The sequence below is a fragment of the Sinocyclocheilus rhinocerous genome, unplaced genomic scaffold (genome assembly GCF_001515625.1).
Source record: "Sinocyclocheilus rhinocerous isolate Xijiao unplaced genomic scaffold, SAMN03320098_v1.1 scaffold2194, whole genome shotgun sequence".
NCBI classification, from domain to species: domain Eukaryota; kingdom Metazoa; phylum Chordata; class Actinopteri; order Cypriniformes; family Cyprinidae; genus Sinocyclocheilus; species Sinocyclocheilus rhinocerous.
This window is the reverse complement of record NW_015652304.1, coordinates 465502-486996: the sequence shown is the minus strand read 5'-3', so window position 1 is coordinate 486996 and position 21495 is coordinate 465502. Positions and strand designations below refer to the sequence as shown.

The following is a 21495-nucleotide window of genomic DNA, read 5'->3' as shown; positions in this document are numbered from 1 at the left end:
TAATATAATATAATGCTTTCAGCCTGAGATGCTGGGATATGTTCCAACATCCCCGCAACCCTAGGACAAGCAGTTTAGAGAATTGATGGATAATATAATACAATATTTCTATTTTTTCTTCGGCTTTTGCTTTAAGTGAATGCTTGTTTAAAATAAAATTTGCCTGCAAACCAGCATGATAACATCAGTCTGTCTGCTGAGGATCTATCTGGAGAAATTTGCACCCTAATAAGATTATTAATTTAAACAAGTAATTCATAAGACCGGCTTAGAGATCTAAATCAGCCCATCAATCTCTATAAAATGATTTCTACAAAATACTTTTCCACTAAAAATAAATCACTGAAAAGGTCATGGAAAAGTCTGTGGCCAGAAAGAGTGGGAACACTGATTAGAGAATCAGGTTTGTTTGAATTCTCAAGAAACCTTTGTTACCTCCCTAAACTTGCTAGAGACCAATAACACTGACTTTTTCCCCTTCAAGCTTGAGAACACAGATAGAAATCAACATACTATCAAGAGTTAACACCGAGGCCAACATAAAAATAAACACCTCTGATCGCGAGGATAGCATCCATAGCTCCATATAGCTAATCTGACAAGCATCTGAAGAGCAAGGTAATCCAGCAGGAGATAGCACTGCTTGCACATAGTGTAAAGTACTATAGTTTGACAAGAATATAAGGGTTTGGCAGTGTGGTAAAGCTCAGTATAAGAGTTCTTTGATTAACAGGTGAGGCACGCTACGCTGTACTGCAAATATCTGCTAGTTGAAGCTTCGCTACGAAAAGCGGTGAGGAAGGCAGGTGGGCGAGTAGAGATAACCGTTTGGCGGGAAACTGCGCTGGTGTGAACAGTAGTTAATGGCTGATAAACCCTGCCCCCCACACAGCAGGTAAATCCCCCCTTACGCTAGCACGCTAGCAGGTGGCGAAATCTCATTTGAAATTCCGGCACTACAAGGTTAGAGTGTGAGAAATCCCATTTGAAAATCTCTCTTTGCACGGTTAGTTGGTGATTTCTGCTTCACAAATGAGGGATCTGCCAAACATGGCATTTCAATATGCTCTGAGGGCTTTAAGCCTAGTCTCCTACCCAAAGGGACGTGGCACTACTTTCGCCTCAGGCTAGCTCTTGCTGGGCTCAGATACTGGATTTATTGCGGAGGTGTGTGTTGACAAGCCATTACCAATCAATCTTCACACAGCTATTACAGGTTAAAAAATGAGACTTTTTTTGTTCTTGTTGTTTTCTGAACAGAGACATGAGTAATATTAAAAAGCATTTGATGAATGAAGCAAATCTTAAAAAGAATAGTTCACCCTAAATAAACATTTGGTCATAATTTTCTCACCATCATGTTCTAAACCTGACTTTTTCATCAGTGGAACACAAAAGAAGATATTTTGGATAGCATGCTGGTCACTCAAAATTAAAAGGTATTAATAAGACATCCATAAAACATATGGATGCATACTGTACAATACCTTTGCAAAAAAATGAACAAATACATAAAATAACAATAATTAATAATAAGTAAAAAAATATTAAACAATACATCAATACAAATAAGAAGGCAAATTTAATTCATTTTTTACTGTAAAAAATCCTGACATCTGTCTTAGCTCTTCTTGAAACATTAATGAGAGAGCTCTTTTAAATCAGAGGACTGCAATGAGTCATTCAAGATTCATGATTGATTCAACACTGATGGTTCTCAAATTAAGAGTTTAGTTACTGGAAGATGAGTAAATAATGACGTAGAACCACTTTTATATTTTTAGAAATCTGTTATGTCTAGTATGAAGCCTAAAAGCTTCAGTTCCCACTTATTGTAACTGTCTGGAAAAGAGCAACCAACCTTATTCAGTATTCAAACGCATACATGTAAATGTAAAATATCTTCTTTTGCATTTCACAGAAGAGAAAAAGCCAAACCGGTCTGAAACAACAAAAGTTTCATTTTTGAGTGAACTAATCCTTTAATTTAGCTGCATGAAGCAGGCACGCAAAATCAAGCAAATTAATATATAACATTGTGTCAAAATAAACATAATGAGGTTGATTTCAGGAGTCCTTCACTACCTAGCAGTAAGATCCAATGTTCCTTTCAGCTGCCTGGCAGACAGTATGCACTGGGAAATGCTACGAGTCACAGCTTGCAGCTGGTATTCTTTGACCTTGGACTCGCTATAAATAGCAAACAGGTGAAAAATCCCGTGTGAGACTCTTCTGTTATGTGGTTAGCTGATGACAGAAAGCACAAAAACCACTTAAGGATCTTCTCCCAGCCTAACAAGCCTGCCTCACATCAGCTAGAGACGTGTGGTCCAAGGTCCAAGTCCAAGGCCACTAGCTCCCATCTGTAGTTACTGGGTCCTTTTGTGACACTGAAATGAAACCGGACCCTACTTCATTTATTAACAGCATTAAGGTATGTAAAGGCACCAAAAAAATGTGCTCTGCTATATGTAGTCTTAATTGTCCCGATGGGAGACAGCTGTAATGCTGACTAGGACAGATATAAATCAAAGAACTGCGCAGTGCTATGTGACCAGCACTTTCTGTGTTGATTTAAGCGATGTACTTGCTCAGCTCATCCAGTTCTCCTCTGTTCAAAATTCACTACCATTCCGTCTGCTAAAATGCCAGTCCATGACAGGCTTCCTGCTTCATATTGATAATCCAAAACGTGTCTGATGGGCGTAAACAGGAGGAGGAAGGAATCTGCAACAGACGCCCAATAACAAATTAGAAATTCACTTCTAATTATCAATGACAAAGTTGCCGGTGGGAAACTCACATCCCTGATGGGGCGTCGCTACACTGTCGATTGATTCCAACTTCAAAAGAAGACGCCGATGCCCAGTCAGGCTCCAAGAAAAGTTTATCACTAATTACGAGTGACAAAGCTGGGTTTCGGGCCCACCTCCAACCCCTCATTCCTACATTAGTGCTGTCTTTGACTGGAGGCTGGTGTATAATTATGTCAGAGTGGCGTGTCAAAACCAGAAAAAAAATAAGCCGATTCCGATACGCTCCATTCAGTTACCCAGTAATGCTGGGGTCTCTGTTAGTGACAGCTCTTGCAGCTTCACACTCCGTTAACTTGTCTAAAAAACACACACATGCTCTCACACACACATACAGCTATCATATAGGCAGCCAAGTGAAACTGGTAATGGTTGAGGGAGGATTTTATTATCATATGTGTATCTGGAGCTGAGAAATGGACTGGGTAATTAATACTGAAACAATCAGACTGTAACAAACATATTCCACTGGCCACTTTTGTTCGATAATTTAGCAATTCATATTGTTAATCTTTCTGGTGAGCTATTAAGTGAATGAGTGTTTGAGTCAATAGTTGTGTCCCAAACGATGTACGCTACAGTCCAGTGTATGTATTTTATCCCTCTCCTTCCATTACGAAAGGAAAGCTATAAAGATTAAGAGCATGAAGTGCCCAACATTCCATACTTTTTTTTGGGGGGGGGGTCAATTAAGGTTAATTTGTACTTTTTCTTTTTCAATGTGATCACTACAGTGGACCAGTAGTGCACAACACAACAAAATCTCCACAACACAACAAAATCGCCAAAACACAACGCATAGGACTAATTTAATTGTGTTGTGCAAATTTTGTTGTGTTGCGACTTGTTTTTGTTGTGTTGCGGCTTGTTTCCGTTGTGTTGCACTAATTTCGTTGTGTTGTGGCTTGTTTCCATTGTGTAGATTTCGTTGTGTTGTGCATTACTGGTCCACCGTAATTCACACTACTAAATAGCAAAAAATAGTGCATACGTAAGCAAGTTGGGACACACCTTGTTATACATGATTATATTACAATAAGTCAAAGTTTGGTTGGTTAGCACAGCTATTAAAGCAGCACTATGTAACTTTTTCTGTGTTCAAAATGTGCAAAATGTATATAATGAGCGAGTGCATCATGAATTCATCTTCCAAACCGCGTTTTTGTCTTATTCCGAATCACTACGGTACACTTATAATAAGTACTTATATTTGGACTATTGTAGCCTGGTCGGGTCGTCACCGCTGCGGAGTAACACATACCTGCGTGAATCGCCATAGACATAAACTTAGAGAAGTAGCTCCGGTTGGAATGTTCTTCCGCGGGATGTGTGCAGTTCTGTTTATTAACCGCTAGAGCGCCAAAAGTTACATAGTGCTGCTTTAAGCCATTCTGGGGGCAAAAAGCATCTTTGTATTGACAGCCTTTCCAAAATAGCTAGCATCTGCTAACATCATTTTCTACAACCATATAAATATTGCTTGCAGAATATGCTAACAGCAGACATCACAAGTAATTCATTATTTTATAGCAGATGTCGTAGCAGTCACTAATGTTTTGGAGGGTGTGAAATGTACTGTGGTGCGCTAAGCTGCGAGCTTGTTAACCGAAGGAATAAACACAAACAAAAGGGAAATATTTAATTGGACAATTTTTATTTTTGGAAATATGATTTGCCACTGAAAATACATTAAATCAACTTCTTTAAGACTAAATACAAGTAAAGTGATTTTCTATCATTTCTAATTAGGCCCTGAAAAAAATACCCTGAAAAAAGGTTCTCTCAACTATTGGAACTGATTTAAAGTTCAGGGTGAATCTTGCCTCAAAAACAACTGTGTCCAGAGGTGCGTCTGAAATCGCATACTGTCCAAGTAGGTACTACATTTCATAAGGAACAAACTTTGCAGCCTTTGCAAATGTATGTTCGATGTAGTATAAATCAGAGGTGACAAATTCAGTTCCTGGAGGCTACTCTCCTGCAGAGCTCTAACCCTAATTAAACACACCTGAACCACCTAATCAAGTGCTGCGTCCCAATGTGCCTACTTTTAGTGAAGAAAAAGTACACACTTGTAGTTCTTGAGTGTGTAGTAGAAGAGTAGGCAAGCTTTGGGATATACTATCACATCATACAGTTGCGTCTTTAACAGGCTGCTCTGTCACATACTCATACGCACCCTGTCACTGTAAACTGGCCTGTCAATCATCTTGTCACAGTTAACATCCTCCACATTTCATTTAATTAAACTTCCTACCGTATTGGAGAGAAAAGAAGTAGCATGATGATCTGCCAGCCGTATATGTAGAAATCTGCTCATATTTTTTGCATAATGATGCATTTAAAAGTGAATGGACATTTATCATTAGTTCACACTGTTGTTGCAGATTAACTAAAACACAGATAACATTAAATGAATATTTTTACCAGGTTCAATGTTGATTATTAGTAACTCGGACCCCTTTATCTAAACCTCTCTGAGCACATCTGCCATTTTTATAGTTTTTTTTAACACTTTTTATTTGTGTCTGTAGTTTTGAACCGAATCCTTCACCGAAGTGCAATGGATTGTGGGTAATATTAGCTATTATAGTGTGCACGGATCCACACTTCAAAAATCTACCTGAAATAGTAGACCATCTGGGGACTTTTGGCATACTCGTTTCAAAATACTGTACTATGATTTGGGACACACTTATTCTAATCTCACATAACATTTAGGATGGATAGTATGAACACTGGGATGCAGGGAAGATCTTCAGGATTAGAAACTTCCAAGCAGGCATTCTGGAGCTGGTTGGAGCTACACTTTGCAGGTCAGTGGCCCTCCAGTTGTGGCCTCATGTGATAGTGTTCATCAGAATCCTATTGGAAGTAGTAGGTCATACGGGTACTTTTTGTTACTTTTATGAATATGAATGCAAACATACTTCTCGTCACACATACTGGTTTTCACCTACTTTTGTAGTATGCCCTAGCCGAGCAACTGCCATTGAAATAAATGGGAATGCTAACAGTATGAATGAAAACAGTAACAAAGCAAACAAAAGTGGTGAATTCAATTGTCCCACTATGAAGTCCTTAACCAGTGTTTGACATGGTAATGTATTTAAATCTGCCGACCCCAAAACCGGTCAAAGTCAAATCTCTGTGGCATTTACATCAACTTTGTCTCCGACCTCCTTCGTATGACTGACTGAGCGCGACAGACGCACACAAAGACAAACACACACAGCATATGGTCCGCAATGCTGACTGTATATCACTGTGGCAGTGTCACATAAGAGTTCAACCTAATTACAATTGACCCACATTATAATTACAATTGATTGGCAGTCTGGCCCCTCTCGCGCTCTCGTCTCGCCCCGTCCTGACTCCAGACTAACCACCCCCGCCTTCTACCTTTCCCTCTTTTTCCTACCCTGTCCACTCTCATTTCTACTATTCCACAGTTTGATTCAAATTCAAATAGGCCAGACAGTCTGAACACTATACCTTTCCCATTCAAATTCAATAAATCCCATCTGCAACACACCACAAAAACACATACACAGCTAAAAAGCTGAAAATGTAGCAGAAGGATATTATGTAGATTAAATAGATGAAAATACTGAAATATTATGATCAAGTAATGTATTCAGAGCCGGCGCACCGTGCATATCATAAATTGCTGCACACACACAAGCTTTTCGCTGGTCTGCTGCAGTCCCAGTGGAAGAATATAAGACCCCTGCAAGTTCCAGCTGCTGTACATCACATCAAAAATAATGACCCAGGGCTCCAGAAGCCGCATGTGTGTGTGTGTGTGTGTGTGTGTGTGAGCGTGGCCGTGCACATATGTGTTTCTGCATAATTATGTATATGAACCGTACTGTGAATGCTCCTGTTTGAGAGTAAGATACACACTTATATACGCACAAAATTACATGTATAACCATGATGCACTTTGGGTCACGTGCATGTGATTGAGAGTAAGTATATGTGTGCACATGCATAATGATGCGTGTCAACCGTATTGTGCATGTGAGAGCTTGTTGCTCAGTGTGTGTGTGTGTGTGTGTGTGTGAAAAGTCTGTTCGTGTCACAGCACTGCAGAGTGTTGTCAGCTTGCTGTCATTTTGAGCCTCAGATAAGACCCGATCTCACTGCAACAACATGCCATCCCTCTATCCATTTCTTTCTACCCATCTCTGTTTTCCCTCCTCTCTCCCATCTCTCCTTTATCTCTCCATCCTCTCTCTTTCTCCACTCCCCCTTCTCTAATGAACCCTCTCCCGAGCCTCTTCTCTCCTCTCCCTCTCTCAATTATATTTAACTCATGACAGCTGTTAGAAATATCTCCTCAGACCTGTGACAACTGCAATACTGAGGAAACTATATATTCAACTTTTAAATGAGTTTACCTTCACAGAAGTGTCTGTGCGTATGTGTCTATAGCTTTACTATTTCTATGTAAATTTTATTTTCGACTGTAGGGATAGGCTGAGATTTATACAGTTACGGAGTGTGCTGTTGTGTTGGATATGTGAGTTTGCGTGTGTTCATATTAGTGAAAAATGGGTGTAATTTACCAGAGCTATTGTATTTCTTTACTATAGTATTATTGTACTTTGTACTGGAGATTGTACTGTCAATGGAGAGTTATTAATGAAACTGAATTTTAGTACACAAAGTACATATATTTTGAAGGAAAAAGTACTTTTGACAATTTTCTGTACAACTTCAGAGTACAAAGTACATAAGTAACTGGTCATTATGATATAAATCTTTTGTTTTAAAAAATAAAAACAGGTTATATTATATCTTACTGAGCAACTAGAACAAGTTAAAGTTTTAAGAATAATAATAAATTTTAATATGAAATTGTTTGCTGTGCATGTCACTAAGAGTGCATTGGACAAGCATAAACAAAATCATTTTAATAAAGTCATTTATATTGTGTCAAACAACTATAAATCAGCTGCAGAATTTAGAGTTTAACAATTTCAAGTAAGGTTTTCTTTTTTCTTTTTCTTTTTAGTTAAACATCTGGTATGTCCTAGAGCCTTTCAAAGTTAGAACATTGAGACAACTGTAATTAAACAGGCTGCTTTGCACAAGTTTGTGCATCAAACTTACTTAAATGAGAGGGGGGTGGGGGGTGAGGTTTCTTAGTCAATTTCAACAGCTAAGAAAACAGTTAATTTTTCACTTCATCCAATTATGCTTTTGGCTAGATATTTGACTTTAAATTTAATTTGGACACAATCGCCATACTTTAACCAAACTTGTAAGGAGTAAAAAATCCTTAGAAATTAAAAGTATTATAGTAAAAGTACAAATTCCTCCATATAGCAATGAAGTACAATTATTACAATAACACTTTACACCTTTGTGTGTCACTGACAAACACATGTGAGCTCACATACATCAACACATAGTACACAAACACACATACAGTCAAAAATAAAATATACAGATGAACACCCTAGTGAAAAAAAATACTAAAATGTATTTGAAATACATTTAAATTGTGCTACACTATACTACAAATACATTTACATATTTATGTGCTTAATAAAAATACCCTGCAATTGTACTTTTAGTATACTAAACTGGTATGCTTAAAGTCTGGAAAATGGAGCAACTAATTTTGTGCTTAATGCACTTTAATTGTGCAGAAATAGTGCTGAAGTCCAACTTAAGATATACTGAAGTATATTTAATTGTGCTAAAGTGGAACTATTGCAAGTATACTCCAGGTACACTTTAAATATCTTGCATTTAAAGACCGATATAATTCAAAGATTATACATTCCTCATCAATAGTGACATTAAAACACAATTTAGGCATAATAGTAAGAAATGTGCATTGTGCAATAAAGAAATACTCCAAATAGAGTTTAATTATAATTTTATATCAGTAAGTCTTAAGTGTTATGTCAAAAATATGTTAGTGGATTTAAAGTACAGAGTATGAAATAAATGTATTTTAAATAAAATATGGCATACAATTTTATTACTAGGGTAGTAAAACTTTAGACACATACACAAAGATCCTTCTGTGAAGGTAAACACATTTTTGGACAGATAAAACTGATACAGTACTTAAACTTAAGTTCATCAGAATGTTTTACACCCCACACAAAAGTCGCTTGTGAGATCTCTTGCTTTGGTTCATTGCAACAAGAGTCTGTATTAGTGTGAGAGCGTGTGTTTAATGTATGTGTGTGCGCACATGTGTAAGTGAGTAAACCCAGAGTGAAAGAAGAAAAGAGCTCCCTGCTTTCTCTCTCTGCTCCTCCTCCATCTTTTCCTTTATAAATACCTACCTGTGTTCTGCTCAATCCTTCTTTTTTAGACATCTCCTTTCCTTTCTCTGTCTTTCTCCCGAGATGTGACACAGAATTCTGTTAACTGCTGTGAAAATGCATTTATTACCATAAGCCTGCAATGCTAACAACTGCACTTCCACACACACGCACGCACGCATGCGCACACACACACACACACACACACACACACTCAGACAGTGGGACCTGCAGTAGGCCATTGATATTCTGTGCAACCACGTACAGGCAAGAGAGGATTTAGAAGTAAAGACTTATGTAGACAGACACACACACACACACACACACACACACACATACATTTCTGATGGCATTCACAGAAACTGTTTTATTTCACAGAATCAGTTGTACATTCTGTATTATGTAGATTACATGTTCATGGAGGAGGAGTTTCTGAGTGTCACAGAAAAGGGGGGCAGTCAGAGAATGCTTTAGGATAAATTGATTTAAATGGAATGAGACAGATTTTGGGGAAAAAAAGGACTGTCAATTTAAGCTGTTAATTTAGTTTGATTAATTACCATCTTCATGTTTCTGTGAATCCATAGTTAGCTGCTTCTAGAGACAACGCACATCACTGAAATGAAGCAAACTAAAAAATATACTGACTTTTAAGCAGAGATGTGCTGATATTAAGATTCTTTTCTGTATTTCTATGTTATGGCCGAAAACCTACAAATGGCCAATGTTAAAACTAGTCTAAGTTAATGAAAAATACAACACTAAAAACACATCATTTTAAATGCTTCTAGAAAATTGAGAAATTCATAAGGAAAAGGGAATATTCATTTTTAGATTAGCTAAATATTACATTTAACAATGTTATTAAATTATTGTTTTTAAAGATTAAATTTAAGTGAGCATTAGACATTAAAGGTAATTGAAGTGTAAAAATAGGGAAATGCATGCACAATTAAATATAAAATATCAACAGACGTTGATACATTTAAAATATAATAATTTAACATCTGATATCTTTATTTCAGGGCTTTTATCAGCAAATATCGGTATACAGACTTGCTGGTATGAAATTGCAACTAAGTTGATTTCTTAATTTACATATTATGTAAATAATTAGATTAAAACTTTCAATCGACTGACAGTCCTCAAAAAACGTTGCCATTCACAGAAAAAGTACATGAATTAGACACAATAACGCATACACACACAAACACATAATCATCAGTGTGACATAGAGACCCATTCCTGAAGCACAGTCTGACATTGGCTGATAAAAAAGGCCATTATACAAGGTCATAATTTAGCTTGTCCATTTAAAATCTCTCCATTAACATCCAAGATGTGCACACGCATACACACAAGCACTCAAACACACACACACACACACACACTCACTCTCCAACTCTCGCTAATTCTCTAATAATGTTCATGATTATGGTGAACAGGGCGCACTCGTGGCCCGGCTAATGATGGCTTTAATGGCCAAAAATCCCCATTAAAAACCCCATTCTACACACAGGAAGCAGCTGAGTTTTTTTTTTTTTCTTAAATGAGAATTAGTGGTGCATACTCATTCTTGGCAGTAGATAACCATAAGAAGCTATTTCTATGTAAACAGACTCTGAAAAAATATTCTTAAGTTACTGTAATTTGATTCAAACATATTAAACTAAATAACCATTTAATTTAGCACATTTTTACCTGATAAAAATATTTTGAATGTAGCTATATCACTGTGTTAAGACATTTCTTAAAGACAAAGCATAGCAGTACTAGTACGCTATTCAGCCAATGACTGTTTTCAAACTGGTTTCCTAAACACTTCTTCCATCTGCTATTGGTCAGCTAAACATATAGCCACGCCCCCAAATTCAGCTGAGCCAGAGTTGCTATGCCAGCCTGGTCGGATTCTCAAACAAACAGAGCAATGTTTTGAAAAAGCCTCAGAGAGCCACAGCGTTTACACTTTTTTTTGTGGGAATCAACCAACTTACTTATAGTTGTCTCTGCATATTAAACTGCAAGGAAGTATTTTAACATCTTAAAAAAAATTCATCTTTAAGCACTGTTAATGCAGGCCTAAACCTCTGCCACCCTTTACCTTGACAAGAAACTTAATGAAAATGTAATTTAACCACTGCTAAAAACCCTGATCATGCGGCAGTCACACTAAACTAACACAAAGCAGCAGTAAGTGTGATTATAACCTGCTTGAAAGCTTCTGCTTTTTACCCTCTTCACGTTTACATTTGCATATACGATACTTTCCGAATTAGCTTGTCTGTCTGGATTAGTGCTACTCGATCTCCTACTTGTGCGCTTGTGTGTGTGTTCAAATGGATCACATGAGCCAGTTGTCTTTTGTTGATGTGAAAAGAGGGCAGAAAGCCTCCAAACCATCCAATTTTACAGAACACACACCAACGAGAATATAACCTGCTGTCATGTGTCTGTATATCACTGTGTACACGAGTCTCAGGCAGCGTTTCACTATATGTGTGTGTGTGTGTGTGTGTTTGGAGGCTTTGAAGCCTGTCTGTGGGTAAGATAGCTGTTGTTCTGTGTGCCAGAGCTCAAACTAGCAGAGTAACAGGAGAATCACGACAGACAGAATGAAAGACTCTGAATGCTCTTTTTTTCTATTCATTACGATGAGATGACTCTTCCATTGAACGATTCACCTCCATCAGCCTGCTGGATTTAAATGAGAGGGAGTCACGGCTCTTCCTGTTCAAATCACAGACATTTACACTGCTCACTTCCCCTCCTTCAAAGGACAAACACACAGGGAGATAAAGAGACCACACACATACACTCCGAGGGACCACACACACAACCATACAAGCTCATCCATTAGTGTGTATATGCACGTTTATGTCTGCGTGTGTGATCTGAAGAGAATTCAACGTCTTTCCCTGCTGAAAAAAACTAGTCTAAGATAATTATTGGCTGGTTTTAAAAGGGTTTTGGGATTTGTCAGTTGGTCAACCAGCTAAACTATCTCAACTTCAACATGGAGACCAGTTTAGGCTGGTTTAAGTTGTTTTTCTCAAGGTGTACTGAGGGAAATTTGCCTTGTAAAAGTGGAGACGTGAACACTGTTCTACTCTGGAGGAAGTTTGAGGTGGTACAGATTAGTAACACAACCATAAATCAAGAAATTAAGAAAAGCTACTTTTGGATGAGGACTGAATCATGGCCATTCTACAAAAAGATTGATGACGAGACCACAGAGATGGTGTTTCAATGTAAATCATTTGTTTATAATAAAACACAGCAGTGTGAGGCGAGAACCGGTGCTGTTCATGTCATCATCATGAGTTGTAGTAATGAAAGGTGTGTCAAATCTGGCCTGATTTTGAAGTGAATAATTGGAGACTAGAAGCGGCCCGAAATACACATCATTTCCATCTGCATTAACATCCTCCCCAAAGTACAAAACAGACCCCCTCCTACTGCTGCACTGTCAAAAGTGGAAAGTTGAGAAAACTCAAAATGTCACAGAGATTTTCATTTTCTCAGCATTCGACCAAAGTACCTCACACAACCTTGTTTGTTCAACTATGGACTACAAAAAATTAATTAGTTAATTCCGCACAGCATGCTGGGAAATCACCAACCCTTAACAAATCAGCAAAACAGACCCTTTCCACAGACTGTGATGATGTGTTTCCACAGTTATTAACATTGTAAATCTAGCAATGTTTATATATATATATATATTGGCTTTTTTGATTTGTTGTGTACATTTATAACACTATACTTTGTGTTTTCCTATATTAAATTACATATTAACACTGCTGTGTGAGTGTTTCTAATACAAAAGCTGAGGGAGTTGCTGCAAATTTGACATCTTTCTGACCAACATAATCAATATTTTCCCTCTTTTGGAAAGACAGAAACACTGTAGTGGATTTATTTATTTTTCTAGTGGGGCAAATGAGTACGCAAAAAATATATTTGTTGTAGTTTCTGTTCACCTCTATTTAAGTTTATTAACACTGTTAAATGTAATCATTAGAAAATCTCAAAATAAATCTCTATTTTACATATGTTATGTTTCAATGCCTTAATTCGCCTGCCAAAGACGTCATAACCTCTCGATTTCCGGTTTTGTTTTGTAGAAAACATGGAAACACCAAAGACGCTTTAATTATGTTGTGCGTTTTATTAGACAGGTGACGACCGCACAAAGTAGCATTATAACAGAACTTTCAAACGTATCTAGTATGATAAAACAGCGCTGCTTTACCCCACATATGCACGACTGGAAGGAGAGGAAGCGCTAAAGTGTGGCATAATTAAAGCTCCGCTGCTTTCGAGCCGTGTGTCACTCTCGTCTCTCATTAGCAACTGCTTCAGCGGCCTTTCCGCCTCACTCTGCTTCATACTACGATGTTAATAAATCTTTAATACATTAGCTCATCCATGAACATGATTTCTGCCTGAGTCCCGTCGGATTGCGTCGGCTGTGGGGATGAAGACGACAACTCCCATGATTCCACACTCAGTCACGGCGTCATCAAACTATGCCTTTGTTTGTTTTGAATATGCGCCTTCTAGCAGTGAAAACTTACATATTGTACCTTTAATAGCATAATTTATTTTATTTTTTATTTTTTTATTTTATTTAAACAGAATTGTACAGAATTTTAATACTGTACTGACCATTAAATGAACATAATTATGAACAATATGTATCTGCCATAATTTTAAAATATGTATCAGTGCATCCATCCATACGTGATGAAACTAACTACAAAAAGCTCATAAGCGCAACTATTATTTATTGGATTATTACAGTGTGCCGAGACTGCTGGGATCACTGCTTCCATCATGCTCTTAGAGAGTGTGACACTGTTTGGAAATGATTAATAAATAAAGAGATGGTATTCATAATAAGAATTAAAAAGAGGAGATGAATGAAATGAAGGGAAGCTGAGCCTCAGAAGGTGAGGAGGGTATTAAAAACATTAAATGAATAAATAGTGTGATCATGAATGACTAAGCAAAGGCGCCACTATAGAAAAGAAAGAGTGTGGAACATCCTCTTACATGGCATCGCCTGCATTCACTGCAACCCCTCACCATGACGAAGAATAAATAAACAGAAGTGATTGGTGTGATAAGTGGATGTGGATATGCACAACTGCCTCATTCATCAGCCTCAGTTGAACTGGCGTTATTAATTAAGACTGCTGCTCTTCACTTAGATACTAACATCATAAAGCTCAGGCGCACATGCGCACAGAACAGCTTCAACTCAATGATAACGCAAAGTTGATGAACGAGAACCAGGTCTTCTCTGTCACTTAGATAGATCTCTCCGTTTACTCATGAATATGCACCGAACAATTTGCATATGCAAACCACAGACAGTTATCTGATTTATGGGCTTTGCTGTTCAGTCTTTCCATCCACCTGTCAATCAGATCCTTTGTTTATGCATTGCTAATGGCAATACAGGAAATAAGCAAGGTAGCTGCTTATCTCAAAGATTTACCCTACGCACAGTGTGAAGCAAGCTCACCTCACTTGAACCAACCTGTACGTGTGGGAGCCATCTGCACAACACCTGGACACACCTGTGTTTTTTCGTGCATGCACACAAATACACTCACACACCAGCTACGCAATGACCTGCGCATCCAATAATTGTCTATACTGTCATTCAGACTATATGTGCACATTAACTACCGTTTAAAGGTGTGGGGTCAGTAAGATTTTTTTTTTTCTTTTTTAACAATTTTTTGGAAAGAAACTAATTTTAATTCAGCAAGGACACATTAATTGATCAAAAGTTCAGTAAAAGCATTTACCATTTTATATGTCTATATAAATGCTGTGCTTTGGAAACTTCTATTCATCAAAGAATCCTGAAAAAATATATAATTATTGTGTGAGTAAAGGAAATGCTGCTGAAAATTCACAGGAATAAATTACATTTTAAAATGTATTAAAATAGAAGACTGCCATTTCAAATTGTAAGTGCAGGTTGAGCACACAATCACATGAAATTTTCATGCATAGGAGGTAACATAAACTCATAAGGTCAAAATTTACTGTAACTAACAGTCTAACTAAAAAGAAAGGGAAACGTCAGTACTATACATCTTTCAAATGTGCCATTATTAGCCTCTTATGCAGTGTGCAATTTCTGAAACATTTCTGACCCCACTTGAACTATGAAGGAAGTGAAACAAAAAGAGCCACGTATATATTCCTTGTCCTTAAACAAGATTTTCAAACATTTCAGTATGTCAAAAGTTTACACGCTAGTCAGACCATAAATTTCACTTAGCAGTATCCTAAATAGATGCTCATAAACAAAAATCACGTTCACCTGCCCTGAAGTGGTAACCATAGAAACAGTTGTTTGCTCAAGTACTTTCCATTAGGATCATTATCGGATGGAACACTGACAAAACATAAAAATGTCTTATAATCACTTTCTATATTTGTATATAAACAAGACATCATGAAGACCTTAAAGGTGCATTCTGTAGTTTGGTGCTAACTTAGAAGTTTTATACATTAAGACATGAATTGTGTTTTAGTCATCTGAATGGTGAACACTCACGAGATCAAGGCTGTACTGATAATTGTTTTCTATTAAAAGTGTTTTAATTATATACAGTCCTTATAGAAATAACATGAGCTGCTGTGTTTTACTGAACATCTGCTATAATTCTCTTTGCACTCATTCTGTAGATTCACAACAGTGTAGTGTTGTTTGATTATGCGAAATGTGAAAATTAAACAATCATGTATTATTGTACTTTACCAGCAGAGACAACAGGAGAATCAGAACGGCCAAAGTAAAAACTGTCTAAAGGTAGAAGACAGAAAGAAGGACAAACACAAAAACAAGTGTAAACATCATTACGGCAAACATGGTGGAAAGATTTGGTGACAAAAATTCTTGGTACTCATTAGTTAGTAAAACACCATGTTGATAGACGGCAGTATAGCGTCTACCACAATTGTGGTACCAGTAGTTATTGTACATAAACACTGATGCTAATGCTAGCTAAAGAGCTACTGAATGCACCTTTAAAAAGTCTTTAAATGGCGCCAAAAGATCATTTGGTTTATGCTCAACAAAGCTTGTCAGATTGTGCCCTAAAAATTAAATAGAAATTATTTTTAAAATGTCAACGCTTACACAACCCCCTGCCCCCACCCTGACACCAAATATATTGTACAATTCACAAACTGATCTTATATAATTCCTAACAGCACTGTAAAGCACTTCAAAAAGGAAAAACATGCAGCTACGTTAGCTGATTAAACCTTTAAATGTCATTCATGAAACCCAATGTGCTCAGGTTGATTCAGCTGAACCAGTTTTGCACACCAGTTAAGTTTGATGTTACCACAAGAACAACATTTTATAGGTCCCACAGTTTAACCCAACACAGATTTGTAGTTTCAATGCTTTTCAGCAGTCTTCGGTTCGTGTTTTCCACTCTCGTTCTGTAATTGCGCTTTAACAGAGCGGAGCTGTTCCCCCCTGGAGTCCACACTCACTTCACCTCTACAAATATTACACATGTGTTTACAGTGTTTTTTTCTCCATTACATACCACAGAGTTCCCTAATGTGACTATAATGAAGCATTCACAGAGAATGTGAAAACAGAATCTATCCTTTCGTCAGCAGAAATGTTTGTTCACCCAGGAAAACCGGTGGTTCGTACATATTTATTCAACCCTGTTTCTCAATTATGCGTCTGAGAGGGTTCTGTATTTTTTCTGGGATGCGCATCACTGGAGCGAGAGTGTAGGGCCGTTAGGATCACTGCCCACTCCACGCTCAGTAATTATCAGTGTGTGTATGTGTGCGAGCTGAAGGTACACTCAGCTATAACTCTCTTAGAAGATGAATGAGGAGGCAGTGGTCTGGTTGCTTTGTTTTCGTTTTTTACCTCATCGCCGACGGCGCCTCTCTTACTGTTTACACCAAACGTGCTCAGCTCAAAAACAAAGACGTTTAGTTGTAGAACACTCACACACACGCGTGCCGTATCACACCCCCGAGTCAAAACACTACCCAGAGAATACTAGCTGGTCCACGGTGAGGAGAGACGGAGTGACTGTGCAGCTTTGGCTGTAGACCCAAATTCAGCACAGTGACCACAGCTATTACCGCTATTAGCATGCTGTGCTACATCTAGACTCTGACCCATGAGAATAAGTGTACGTATAGCATAGCGACTTTCAGCAATACAATGCTTAAATATCAGCTCTCTCTCTCTTTCTCTGTGCTGTATAACTAGGCCAAGCTGAGGTAACAGGGTGTCATCAGTGTTGCAGAGCAGTTATGGAGAGAGAGGGATGTCTAACACACACATACACACAGATAATGCTAGCTCACAGGCTAATTTCCCCACACACTTTTTTTTACAAAACAAAGTACACACTTCTTGGAACACTTCTTGTAGAAATAATGGGAGAACACTGTAGCTTGTAGTAAAATGGGGTTAATGTCCATACTTTCTAATGTGCAGTGGGCTGAAAGTGTGTAATGGCATTTGCTGTAGAAGTCTTATTAAACTTAATCCATGGAAATAAGCCAGTTTAATTTGGTTTTATCACGTTGCATATCCGCCCCGTGCTGCTACCGATGCTAATGCAGTTAGGCAGCTTTCTCAGTACGCTGAAACTGGGTGGAAGAAGCACTTTTCATTTCTCTGCACAGTGAGCACCCCGGAGTGAATGGAAAAGCACATGATATAATCCTGTAGCGTTAAACACCAAGGCAAAAGAAACATTAGAACTTAGAAACATTGCCAAGTTACGAAACATGTTACCTGTTTCTGATGCAGAAAAGCTAGTTCATGCATTCAATGCCTCTAGACTGGACTATTGTAATGCACTGCTAGGTGATTGTCCTGCATCTTCAATAAACAAGCTACAGGTAGTCCAAAATGAAGTGGCTAGAGTCCTTACCAGGTCAAGAAAAAATTATCATATTACCCCATTTTTACTAGGATTTACACAAGCTTCAGTTTGGATCCAGAACACCTGAGAAGAGATGATGCCAACCCCTCAGAGGACCTCAGATGATGCCAACCCTGAAACAACATACAGAACTACCACATTTTGCTATATGTTTGATTGCATCATATAATAATTGCTGTTAATAGTGTTCATCGTCTGTTTGATTACGTCTTTAATTGATTTTTCCGTACATTTCTGCCATTTGTACATTATCTGAGTCACCACTGATAGGCTACTACTAAATATTGTAGAAACTTAATTTGCTGTAAAGTTGCTTTGCAACGATTTGTATCGTGAAAAGCGTTATACAAATAAACTTGAATTGAATTGAATTGAATAAGCAGGCCCACGCAAAACCAGTGTGTGCAAAATGCCCTTTGCATGTTGGTTTATTCTACTTACCAATAAGACTGTAGTATTTGGACAGTTTACCATGCGTTTTCCTCAAACTTCAGTGCAAAACATGCTAAAAAAAGTCAGTAAATTTAGCTTTTGCATAAATACGTGTGATTAAAGCTAATATGTTCACACTGTATGATGTTGGCCACAAAGACATAATCAGATTTATTTTACTTTAACTATATAATAATATTAATTGTATTAGTAATAATATATTAATTTGAATAATTTTAAGGTATCCTTCGGCCGTCTTGGAAGTTTGTTGAGGCCCCCTAGTAGGTCCCGACCTAGGGTGCGTTTCCCAAAAACAACTGGTCGCAAGATCCGTCGGTGCCAATACAATTCAATGGAACTAACAACCATAGTTAACTAATGATGGTTTTGGGAAACGCACCTCTGCGTGGTTGAGAACCACTATTGTATGGAAAATTTATCAGTCTTTATCACTAATCAAACTGTAAATGTTTGCATTTGCATGGCTGTACTGGGATAAAATCAATCAATTTATAGGGGATGTGTGAGTTCTGTTCTTCTATGAACGCCGAAATTTGTAGTCAGTCACACGGCCATGTTCAACATGGCGCAAAGCATGATGATTATATAGCCCTATAAGTAAAATATAATTGATAATATTTGTATATACAGATATGGAACGTGGGGTATGCAAACTGCATTGGGGTGAAACTCAAAGAGGGGAAAAATGCTCATATCTAGGGGGTGTCCAATGGCTGTAAAAATCGTACTGTGTGTGCCAGCTTAAAAACAAGCTTCAGATTTTCATATAATCACAGACAACCGCTGTAAAATGTGTCAAGAGTGTGTGAGTGATTGAGATTGAGATAGGAGTACCAATAAATAAGAGGCTCTCAGGCAGGTGGGCTGCTGCTGGTTTATATTTTTAATTTGATTTTGATTTAGGCCAAATTTGTATTCTGCCCCAAGCTACTTATTAGTGTGAACAGTACCTGTAAACTAGGTCAATTCCTGCATTTTTTCATAGGTTTTACAACCAGTAGAGCCAGATAACAAACTGATACATCAACACACTCATTTACATCCCCACTGTTGCTCTAATTTACCGTTCAGTCAGAGCTGACATACCTAACCGTGACCTAACCACCTCATCCATTCTAATATGAAGTAAAAAAATGAAGTGTGTATGTGTGTGAGAGAAAGAGAGACCGAGTGTGTGTGTGACAGTGAGAGATGCTGAGATTGAATGGTGTCAAAATGCAGGCATATTGAGGTCATTTTGAAAAAGTGCTGCTAATTACAGCAGATGGAATGAAAAGAAACAGGGGACTAGACTGGGCTCCATGTATGATGCTGAAAGAGGGAGGAGAACGAAAAATCAGAGGGGGAGAAACAGACGGAGACTCCCTGATAGAAATATGCAGGAGTGTGAGAGAACGGGGAAGTGATGGAAAGAGACACACGAGGAGAGAGAGAGAGAGAGGTTCTGTGAGGACAAAAGCACAAACCTGACCAAATTTCTACAACATACAGCAGATATGAAACTGTACAAGACTCATATTTGGAGCAGACGTCTCTCTTTGTCACATCAGTATGTACATCTTAGAGTTTTCAGTGATCAATAATATGTTTTTGGCTGACTTTGACATTACAGTTGGGGCTTGAGGCATAAAACTCTGCTTTATTTTATTTTATTTTATTTTTTACTACATTGACAAAAAGTCCACAGATGAGGACTACAAAGCATTAACCCTATTCAGCAAACATCTACCTAACCTACATGTGGTTGTTTTCAAGATCAAGACACCTAGGAAATCTATCAGTCCTACTTAAGAAATGCATATTACCAAAACAAACACCTGCATTGATTACAGTCATGCATGCACAATACACACAAGCATGGCACACCTCAAAAAAGCTCTTGTCCTGGTCTACTGGTGTACCTGCCCCATAAGGGAATCCCGATTAATGTAAACGTCTAAACTGGTTTCAGATTAGATAATTACATGCTACATTTTGGTTTATATTGTACTCTCCCTGCGGGGGGGAAAAAAATATTTTAAAGCAGAGTTTGGCTATTTTTCAGGCATTTTTTAAAATCTATTTAAATGTAATTTCTAATAAAGTAGGCCTTATTAGAGGGGGGAAAATTACGATTAACATGCGACTTACAGAATATTTGAACTGTTCCAGTGTACTGCGTGCCTGCCTGCAGTCACCAGGTCAAAGTTCGTGCAGGTGAGCGTCAGAATAAATAGACAGAGCGCGAAGAGTGCCATAATCCCTCGATCTCTCGCTTTTCTTCCCAGTCTTGCAAGATCTTCTCACCCCACGCGACGCTGCGCCGGAACCATCCCGTTCGGTGAAGAAGGGCAGGAAGAGATGCGACCTAAAGCGTAAAACTACTTAAACACGGGGTTTCGCAATCTATATGTTTGTATTAAGTGTTTAAAAAGTCAGAATCCATGGCGAAGACCCCCTCCCTCTGTCCCCATGGCGTCAACCCAAATCCAATAGTCCGATACGAGACCACCGCTGATGGTTCTCCGCGGACGGAGCAGAAATGGATGCAGGCAGATGGATGGTAGGAGTTTAAATGCGGGAAAGAGAGAAGCGTGTCCTCCCGTAGCGTTGGAGAAACTCTGGGGGCAACGAGGCTCCGTGATTGTAAAACTAATATTCTCTTTTGTTGATGCGTATCTGGTAGGATGCGCGGCAGCAGGATGTTTCACACTTACAATTGTCTGACGAACAAGTGCTCGAGCGAGTTTTATTCGCTCTCTTTGGCCATATCCACCGCTCTCTCTCTCTCTCTCTCTCTCACACACACACACACACCCACCAGCGCGCTGTTTGGTAGGCTGTATGGGAAGCCAAACAACTCAAATGTGGGACGAAACAGCGCGGTATTCAAGTGTTCGCGCCGCGCTGACCTGTCATAGGCGCGGCTCAATGGACCGAGCGGCGCGACCGACTCGACAGCGCAGAGAGGACGTGTTTACTAGCGCCACCGAACTG

At 38.3% G+C, this 21495-nt stretch overlaps 1 protein-coding gene across 1 annotated transcript in view; it reads right to left on the bottom strand.

The window, feature by feature from the left end:
- Nucleotides 1-21309, bottom strand: part of efna3b (ephrin-A3b) — a 56663-nt gene extending 35354 nt beyond the window's left edge. The window contains exon 1 of the mRNA XM_016520666.1: nt 20650-21309. Within this exon, the coding sequence (XP_016376152.1) occupies nt 20650-20756 (107 nt within the window). The 5' untranslated portion in view covers nt 20757-21309. The remainder of the gene's footprint in view (nt 1-20649) is intronic.
- Between the last annotated feature and the right edge of the window lie 186 nt (nt 21310-21495).